The 10,277-nt window shown below is 53.5% G+C and overlaps 1 protein-coding gene across 1 annotated transcript; it reads left to right on the top strand.

Annotated features, from left to right (window-relative positions):
* Nucleotides 1-596: 596 nt before the first annotated feature.
* On the top strand, nt 597-8,419 carry LOC117442196 (titin-like). The gene is made up of 19 exons (XM_034078196.2): nt 597-718; nt 851-975; nt 1,056-1,323; nt 1,437-1,706; nt 1,889-2,188; nt 2,280-2,582; nt 2,654-2,841; nt 3,407-3,521; nt 3,809-4,096; nt 4,375-4,526; nt 4,780-4,927; nt 5,078-5,255; nt 5,332-5,453; nt 5,569-5,856; nt 6,214-6,510; nt 6,833-7,019; nt 7,098-7,213; nt 7,318-7,618; nt 8,185-8,419. The coding sequence occupies exons 1-19, from the start codon at nt 691-693 to the stop codon at nt 8,417-8,419; spliced, it is 3,909 nt and encodes a 1,302-aa protein (XP_033934087.1). The 5' UTR covers nt 597-690.
* The last annotated feature ends 1,858 nt before the right edge of the window (nt 8,420-10,277 follow it).

The following is a 10,277-nucleotide window of genomic DNA, read 5'->3' as shown; positions in this document are numbered from 1 at the left end:
ACACCTGAACTACACCTGAACTACACCTGAACTACACCTGAACTACACCTGAACTAACCCTGAACTACACCTGAACTACACCTGAACTACACCTGAACTACACCTGAACTAACCCTGAACTACACCTGAACTACACCTGAACTACACCTGAACTACACCTGAACTAACCCTGAACTACACCTGAACTACACCTGAACTACACCTGAACTAACCCTGAACTACTTAAAATACTTACTTAATAGATCGGTGATGATATTATGAAGTAGTGATATTATGCAGCAGTTTATTAACACGTGACCCCCCCTGCAGAGGAGAAGCTGCGGTTCCTGGACCCCATCGAGGACGTTGAGACTCAGGAGAAGAAGACGATCGGCTTCACCTGTAAGGTGAACCGGCCCGAGGTCACGGTGCGCTGGCTGAAGGCGGGACAGGAAGTGACGCTCAGCAAACGCATCGTGTACCGCGCCGACGGCCTGAAGCACACGCTCACCGTCAAGGACTGCGTGATGGACGACGAGGGCGAGTACACCGCGGTGGTCGGAGACGACAAGTGCGCGGCCGAGCTGATCATCAGCGAGGCGCCCACCGACTTCACCGCACAGCTCCGAGACACCACCATCACCGAGTTCGAGGACGCAGAGTTCACCTGCAAGATGAGCAAGGAGAAGGCCGCCGTCAAGTGGTACAGGAATGGACGGGAGATCAGAGAAGGACCCAGGTACGGCTTTCATCAAGTTCTTAAGGGGTACCACAGGGTTCCATCCTGGGCCCTCTTTTATTTACACTATACATGAATAGTAGAGGGGGAATACATAAATACAATGTATGATTTATGTTCCTGTGTGTTCAGGTACCACATGGAGCGTGAGGGGAAGACGTGCCGGCTGGTCATCAAGGTGTGCCGGCCGGACGATGAGTGTGAGTACGCCTGTGGAGTGGACGAGAGGAGGACCCGGGCCCGGCTCTTTGTGGAGGGTAAGACCTGAGTAAACCTGGATCTGTTGGTCTCTGAGAGTCTCTTTTCCCCCAGTCCTCACCCTGTTTCTCCCCGACAGAGACCCCGGTGGAGATCATCAGACCCCCCCAGGACACGTTCCAGCCCCCCCGGCTCCGACGTGGTGTTCGAGGTGGAGCTGAACAAGGACCGCGTGGAGGTGAAGTGGATGAGGAACAATATGATCATCGTGCAGGGAGACAAGTACCAGATGATCAGCGAGGGCAAGATCCACCGGCTGCAGGTCTGCGAGATCCGGCCCAGAGACCAGGGCGAGTACCGCCTGGTGGCCAAAGACAAGGACGCCCGCGCCAAGCTGGAGCTGGCAGGTCAGTGAACGCAACACCTGACTTATTGTTATTTATATTGCTTTATAAAAACATAATGAAAGCAACAGACTTCCAATGACTCTAACCCGTCCTCTCTCTGGTCCGCCTCACAGCGATCCCTAAGATCAAAACCACGGACCAGAACCTGGTGACGGACGCCAGGAAGCCCTTCATGATGACGGTGCCGTACGACGCGTATCCTCGCGCCGACACCGAGTGGTTCCACGAGGGAACCAGCCTGCCGGTGCAAAACATCGACACCTCGGCCGACAAGACGGAGTACCGCATGAAGAGCCCCCGCAAGGAGGACCGCGGGCGATACCGGATCCTGATCCGCAACAAGCATGGAGAGGGAGAGGCCTTCATCAACCTGGACGTCATCGGTGAGTCGTCCTATTCTCTATGCTCCAGTCAGCCTGAAGCATCCTCTGTGCTCCAGTCAGCCTGAAGCATCCTCTGTGCTCCAGCCTGAAGCATCCTCTGTGCTCCAGTCAGCCTGAAGCATCCTTTATCGTATCGTATTGTAATAAGTGCTGAGAGCCTGATGAGATGTGTTTCCCCCCAGACGTCCCCGGGCAGGTGAAGAACCTTCGCGTCGTGGACACGGCTGACGGAGAGGTAAGTTTAGCGTGGGAGGAGCCAGAGAGCGACGGCGGCAGCAAGATATTGTCGTACGTTGTGGAGAGGCGCGACATAAAGCGCAAGACGTGGACGATGTCGACGGACCGTGCCGACGCCCCCGAGTACTGCGTGAGCGGCCTGCAGCGAGACAGCAAGTATCTGTTCAGGGTCTGCGCCAAGAACCGTGTCGGCAGCGGACCGCTCTCTTCCACCGAGGAGGCCGTGCAGGCCAAGAACAAGTTCGGTGAGAAACAGCCCCCCCTCTTCTGCCTCTTAATTAATAACACCTGTGTGTGCACCACAATGACTTCCTGTTTGTTCCTTCCTTCTCCCAGACGTTCCCGAGGCCCCGCAGAACGTGGCGCTGGGCGTGGTGAACCGTTACGGTGCCACTCTGTCCTGGGAGCCCCCGTTGAAGGACGGTGGCTCGGAGATCACCAACTACGTGATCGAGCTGCGCGACCGCACCTCGGTGAAGTGGGAGGCGGCCATGGTGTGCGCCGCGGTGGACCGCTCGGCCAAGCTGAACGACGTCGTGGAGAACAAAGAGTACATCTTCAGGGTCCGCGCCGAGAACAAGGCGGGCATCGGCAGGCCCAGCGCCGCCACCAAGCCCGTGAAGATCATGGACCCCATCGGTGAGCCGCCGCACGCTGGTTTAACTTCTGCTGCTGTGTTTCTGTGTACTGACCCCCGCCCCTCTGTGCAGACCGTCCATCCCCCCCCCTGAACCTGAACTACAGCGACCAGGTGCAGACGGCCATCACCCTCACCTGGGAGACGCCCAGCAGCACCGGAGGCAGCATGATCACCGGCTACATCATCCAGAAGAGTGACGACGGCTCCGACAAGTGGATGCGCTGCAACGCCCGGCTGTGCCAGGACCTGCACTACCGGGTACGACCACTAGCACTCTGTTACTCTGATTCATCTAGAGAAGGATTAGGACATATATGAAGTGCTTTTGTTTAGTTATGAGATTCAAGTCATACTTTTCTAAGGAAACTTTTTTCTTAAAATTGTGAAATGTTTCATAAAATCGTGAAATGTTTCGTAAAATCGTGAAATGTTTCATAAAATCGTGAAATGTTTCGTAAAATCGTGAAATGTTTCGTAAAATCGTGAAATGTTTCGTAAAATCGTGAAATGTTTCATAAAATCGTGAAATGTTTTTTTCAACATTTTCACTTTCTTTGTAAATATTTTCACCTCGATATATTGACTATTTTCAAGATTTCAGGAATAATTTAACTTTTTGCAAAGATCGGACTTTCTCTAAATTGTGTTTTTTTCAGAATGTTTGACTTCTGACTTAAATCTCAGATCTCAAATCCTTTCCACGTGTCCCTCGCGATCTTCTGTACATGACCTTGTCTTTAGAGCAGAAGTGAAAGGAGGTTCTCCTCCAGCTTGTTGGTTCTCTCTTTCTGTTGTTGACTCTCCTGGTTCTGGTTCCTCTCAGCTGTCGGGTCTGAAGCCGGGTCAGAAGTACCTCTACAGAGTTTCTGCTGAGAACGCCGCCGGACTCTCCGACCCCGCGGAGCAGCTCGGCCCCCTGCTGGCCGACGACCCACACGGTACCTGAAGATATAAACCTTTAACAATACGATAGTGAAATAAATTGTATAAAGTTCGTGAACATTGAATAGGATGCACATTCAAAAAGAGAGAACAATGAGAAGGGAGGGTTCAATGTTTACTGGTCCCTATTGCAAATGTCTCTACTCCCTGTAAGTCTCATTGTAACTGGTGAAATGTTCTCAACTGTCTTCTAAATAAAGAATTGTAAAAAAAAAAGGAAATATATTCAGATATTTCTGATATTCAGTCAAAGTATAAATGTAAATCTGCCCTGTGTCCTCAGTGGGTCCCCACTTCGACCTGAGTGGCTTCAGGAACGGCCTGGAGGTCATCGTGCCGCAGCCCCTCACCATCAGGGTGCCGATCACCGGGTACCCCACGCCCGTCGCCAAGTGGACGTTCGGAGACAAACAGCTGAGTACCGCCGACGAGCGCGTCTCCATGACGACCAAACCAACCTTCACCGAGCTGACGGTGTCCCCGAGCGTCCGCCCAGACAAAGGAACCTACAGCCTGACGCTGGAGAACGACGTGTGCTCCGTCAGCGGAGAGGTGGAGGTCAACGTCATCGGTAACTTCACAATGAGATACTCATTCACACACTGCATGCTCCAATGCATGCTGGGTAGATTCTCCAATGCATGCTGGGTAGACCTTCCAAAGGGTAGATGCTCCAATGCATGCTGGGTAAATCCCCGGGAGATGGGTGTCAACTGCAGAATAAAATACTCAATAACATTTAAATTGTGCATTTCAGAATAAACTCAAGATTTTAAAATGATAAATAATAATAAAACATTATATATATATACAAGTATTAATGTATTGTTCCCTTCCTTTTTCCCCCAGCATGCCCTAGTGCCCCCAAGGACTTCAAGGTGGCGGAGGTGACGCGTCACCACGTGCACCTGATGTGGGAGGTGCCCGAGCACGATGGAGGGAGTCCTGTCACTCACTTCCAGATCGAGAAGAGAGAGGTGTCCCGCAAGACCTGGGCCAAGGTACCCCTGAGACCCTGACCCTGACAACGGGTTGCATGTTCATTCATTAAAGTCCAGATGTAAAGAAACGTGCACAGCCTGCAGAACACCAGGACAGATACAGACCGTGGCCGGTCCAGGTGCTTCACGAAGGATGATGTTTACTATTGTTTCAAAGTTCAGACTTTCCCCAAACCATATCTCAATGTCTTGACTGTCCTCAAAGTGCAGACTTAGCGTTATGTCCTCACTGACGCCTCCTGACTTCCTGCAGGTGGCTGCGGGCGTGCTGGACCTGGAGCACACCATCACAGACGTGGTGGAGGGGAAGGAGTATCTGTTCAGCGTCACCGCCTGCAACAAGTGTGGACCGGGAGAGCCGGCGTACATCGACGAGCCTGTCAACGTGTCGTCGCCCGCCAGTGAGTCGCTGAGCATCACACACACCCAACACATGCTTTCTCTGATAGCCTCAGACATCAGTCCTCTGCAGACTCACCGTATGAAGGCCTTTCAACACAGAACCGTGTTTGAACCCTGAGCCTGACCTGCGTTATCTCCCCCCCCCACAGCTATTCCCGATCCTCCAGAGAACCTGAAGTGGCGCGATAAGAGCGGAAAGTCCATCTTCCTGTTCTGGGAGCCATCGAAGTACGACGGAGGCGCTCCCATCAAAGGCTACGTTGTGGACAAGTGTCAGCGCGGGACGGATAAGTGGGAGCCCTGTGGAGAGCCCCTCCCCGAGCTGAAGTAAGACGTGTTCCTGCTGGCGAGCTCCGGTCTGCAGCCGGGTCAAAGCCTTCTAACAGCTGTGTGTCTCTCTCAGGATGCAGGTGACCGGGCTGATCGAGGGCCAGTGGTACGCCTACAGGATCCGAGCCTTCAACAAGCTGGGGGCCAGCAGACCCTGCAGGGCCACCGACGAGATCCAGGCCGTGGACGCCAGAGGTGGGAGGGGTTTTGAACCGGAGCAGGAAGCTTGGGCAGTCATGGAAACGTGTTGTATTTCTGCGCAGGAAGTTAGTTTGTGTTAAACGTCTCTGACTCTGTGACGTCTCTGCAGAGCCTCCGGAGATCCAGCTGGACGTGAAGCTCCTGGCCGGTCTGACGGCCCGGGCCGGCACTAAGATCGAGCTGCCGGCCGACGTGAAGGGCAAGCCCGACCCGAGGGTGAAGTGGACCAAAGCGGACCAGGTCCTGCGGGCCGACGACCGCATCGCCATGGACACTCAGCCCGGACACTCCAAGCTGTCCATCGCCAACAGCACCCGGGGCGACACCGCCACGTACATCATCGAGGCCGTCAACGCCTGCGGGCGCGCCACCGCCACCATCGACGTCAACATCCTGGGTATGTTACCCAGCATGCACCACAATATCCAAAACTGCACGCCTGTTTGACAATCATTTAGCTGAGGCTTATTTCCACTGCAACTTACACACACTTCAATACACCGAGCCTAGACATAATCTAATCAGGACTACAGCAAAACATTTATTAATCCTTCGGAATATTGGTTTAAAATATGTAACGGTTATTAAACACAGATTTACGACAAAGGTAAATAATGGTTTGAATGACATTTGAAAGGAGTAACGAGTTTAGAAGAGTCCGGGCGTTCAGTGCATGCAGTGCAGCTGCCTCATGTCTCGGTGAGGTCCTGGACGGGCAGTTGAGTAATGGTCACGTTTCGCCCCGTCCTCTCAGATAAACCCGGCCCCCCCGCCGCCTTCGACCTCTCTGACATCACCAACGAGTCGTGCTGCATGGCGTGGAACCCGCCCCGAGACGACGGCGGCTCGCTCATCACCAACTACATCGTGGAGAGCCGACAGACGGACAAAGAGGAGTGGGTGAAGCTGTCGGCCACGGTGAAGCACACCACCTTCAAGGCCTGCAAGCTGACGGCGCTGAAGGAGTACGTGTTCAGGGTCAGCGCTGAGAACCAGTACGGCATCGGGAAGCCGGCCGAGCACGCGCCCATCATCGCCAAGTATTCCTTCGGTACGTTCTATAGAAGTCTATGAGGAACTGTTCTTACTGCTGTCTTCTTTTATCTAGAAGTCTACGAGACAGAAGTCTACGAGACAGAAGTCTACGAGACAGAAGTCTACGAGACAGAAGTCTGCGAGACAGAAGTCTACGAGACAGAAGTCTGCGAGACAGAAGTCTACGAGACAGAAGTCTACGAGACAGAAGTCTGCGAGACAGAAGTCTGCGAGACAGAAGTCTACGAGACAGAAGTCTGCGAGACAGAAGTCTGAGGTCGTAAACTGCGACCACATCCAGCTTCTGGATAATTCCGAACACCTCCCGTCTGTTTCAGATCCTCCTGGCGCTCCGACCAGAGTCACTCCCTCGGACATCACCAAAGATGCCGTGTCTCTGACCTGGTTCGAGCCGGACGAAGACGGCGGCAGTCCCATCACCGGGTACTGGATCGAGAAGTTCGACCCAGAGAGCGACAAGTGGATCAGATGCAACAAGCTGCCCATCAAGGACACCACCTTCAGGTGAGGACTCACACGATATAAGATGGAGAGAAGGTGTTCGTATCCTGTGTATTCATATGTACTGAATGTTGTCCACAGGGTGAAGGGACTCCCCACCAAGAAGAAGTACAGCTTCAGAGTTCTGGCCGAGAATCTGGCTGGACCAGGGAAACCCAGCGTGGAGACCGACCCGGTCCTCATCAAAGACCCCATCGGTAGCACTTCATTACTTTGATGAGACTCTAATATCTAATGTGCGGTTCTTCTGCAGAACCTGCAGCATGCGGTCAGCTTTAATATCTCATGTGTGTCTGTGCAGATCCTCCCTGGGCTCCAGGGAAACCTGCGATCCGGGAGGTGGGTAAGACCACCGCCCTGCTGGCCTGGACCCGCCCGGAGCACGACGGCGGGGCGAAGATCGAGAGCTACATCATCGAGTTCCAGAAGGCCGGCAGCGAGGAGTGGATCCGGCTGATAGAGGACGTCCCGCAGACGGAGCAGCAGCTCCACCGGCCTGGTGGAGCATCAGGAGTACTGCTTCAGGGTGAAGGCCGTCAACAAGGCCGGGGAGAGCGAGGCGTCGGAGCCCAGCGAGCCCGTGGTCTGCAAGGAGAGGCTCTGTGAGTGAGACCGGCGGAACCACACGTCCTTCATTCTGTGTCGTCAATTCAGACTGATTTAAATACAGTGATGGGGAAGTACACAACGGGCGTTACTGAGGAGAGAGAAGTATTGCTCTCAGCTGCAGACGGTAGGTCTGACACGATTGGACGAGCAGAGTCAACACATGCTGAGTCATGGTGGCATGTCACCTTAATCTCGCTCCGTGTCTTTAGGATCGACATGAGCATGGTTCGGACGCTCTTCCCCATCGTCACGGGGGGGGGGTTTCCGATGTGTGAGATTATGATACGGGTTCTCTCAGAGCTCTGGGCGGTGGAAAGCAAACTGCCCCCAGGACAGAACTAGAACAGAGACGGACCATGTCCTTTCACTGGAACAAGTATTCTTTTGAGTTTACAACTTGAATCTAAAATGGCGACCTCAAAAGGAATCCAATACCTCGAACCTATCATCTCCTCGATTCAGAGTGTTTGCCGAATCAGAAACAGAGTAACATGTTGGGGTACCTGTGGGAGGGTCTAAGCATTACATACTGTATAATAACAAGAATGTCCCCCCCTAGTCCCCCCCTCTGCGCCCCAGTGGCTGGAGGTGGCGTCCATCACCAAGGTGTCGGCGGGTCTGAAGTGGCAGGCGCCCAGCAGCGACGGCGGCGCCCCCATCACGAACTACGTGGTGGAGAAGAGGGACGTCCGGCGCAAAGCCTGGCAGGCGGTGGACACCACGGTGAAGGAGCTGAAGTACACCGTGACGCGCTCAACGAGGGGCTCGCTCTACGTGTTCCGCGTCGCCGCTGAGAACAGCGCCGGGATGGGAGAGTTCTGCGAGATGGAGGACGCCGTGCTCGCCAAAGACACCTTCAGTGAGTAGCTGCTTCTCGGGCTCTCACCGCGAGTGAGCATGCTCAGGGTGGCTTGTTAGATGAAACACGGAGAGTTCTGCACTCTGAGAATAAAGCCACACACGTGGGTACGAAGCAAGTAGAGAGAACCTAGTTGTATTTTGAGATGAGTCGCCCCGTGTCAAGAGAAATGTCAAAATATGAGAAAGTAAATGTGAAGTAAGAAGTATATATATATATATATATGTATAGTGTAACTGCTTCATGATGGACCCTCCATCTTCTGTACCCTCAAACTAATGTGTTCTCCATGCACCTTGCAGCCACCCCCGGACCCCCCTACGCCCTCACCGTGGTCGAGGTCACCAAGAGACATGTTGAGCTCAAGTGGGAACCCCCCAAGAGCAACGGAGGAAGACCCATCACCAAGTAAGCATCCTCAAACAGCCCTGCAGAAGACGTGTGTAGTTTAACCCTAGTCTATACTTCAGCCACTGAGGGATGATCAGACAAACTACATGATGGCTCCAACAGAGCTCCTCCTCTAAACCTCTTCTCACCCGTCCTCAGGTACGTCATCGAGAAGAAGGAGAAGCTGGGGTCCCGCTGGCTGAAGTGCTGCAAGACCCCCGACAAACAGTCCCAGTTCAAGGTGACGGACGTGGACGAGGGCACCGAGGTGCAGTTCCAGGTCCGGGCGGAGAACGAGGCCGGGGTGGGAGACCCCAGCGAGCCCACCGAGATCCTGACCATCGAGGACGCCACCAGTAAGACCCCCCCCCAAATCCACAGCCAACCGACATGCTACACTTCAGAACCAGAACCAGAACAAATCCAGCCAACATATGTTCTGCTATTTTACTGTTTCATTTAGATCTTTGACTTTTTATATAAATATATGTATTTATTTGATTTTATAATTCATATTTTTGCTTCTTATGTTGCATATCTTTTCCATTTCATCTTTTTATTTCACATCGTCACTTTAACTTTAACGGGATCAAATCAGATCTGATTGGTAGAAAGTCGTAAAGCACCTGGATGTTTTTTACATGTGCCCCCCTCCTCCTCAGGCGCCCCCTCCCCCCCTCTGCAGTTGGCAGTACCTGAGGCCAGCCGGGAGCACATCAGCGTCACCTGGAAGCCCCCGACCAAAGACGGCGGCTCCCCGATCTCCGGGTACCACGTGGAGGTGGCCGAGGCCCGGCCCGAGCTCAAGTGGCTGCGCGTCAACACCCGGCCAATCAAAGAGCTCAGCTTCAGGATCGACGACGGCATCAAGCCGAGAAGAAATACGTGATCCGGGTCCGCGCCATCAACGCCGTGGGAGTGAGCGACCCCTCCGACGTCTCCGACAAGGTCTTCACCAAAGACCCCGACTGTAAGCAGCTCTGCCTTTTATTCCCTCCTGAAAGAACTTAGAGAGCGGTAATGTTCCTCATCGATACTCCGTAAGAAAGTAGGATAGAAATAATAATCATAAATATGCAGGAAACGGGTAAACTTTAAAACTTAAGAAAACGCCTCTTCTGTGGATCTAATAATATATAGGAAGTGCAAGTATGATGATAACCTAATAATAAATGTCCCCTGCCCCCCCAGGCGCCCCCACCCTGGACCTGGCGTCTCAGGAGGTGGTGGTGGTGGAGGGGGAGAAGCTGCAGCTGAAGGTCCCCTACAGAGCCATCCCCACCCCCAAGATGGTGTGGAAGAAGGACGAGGTGGAGTGCAAGGCTGGCGAGCGGCTGTCCATGACGGTGGAGATGAACAGCGCCCACCTGGGCCTGCTGAAGAGCAGCCGGGCCGACGCCGGC

The sequence above is a fragment of the Pseudochaenichthys georgianus genome, unplaced genomic scaffold, assembly GCF_902827115.2.
Source record: "Pseudochaenichthys georgianus unplaced genomic scaffold, fPseGeo1.2 scaffold_335_arrow_ctg1, whole genome shotgun sequence".
NCBI lineage: Eukaryota > Metazoa > Chordata > Actinopteri > Perciformes > Channichthyidae > Pseudochaenichthys > Pseudochaenichthys georgianus.
Note: the sequence above shows the minus strand (reverse complement) of the source record. Positions and strands in the feature narration are given on the sequence as shown.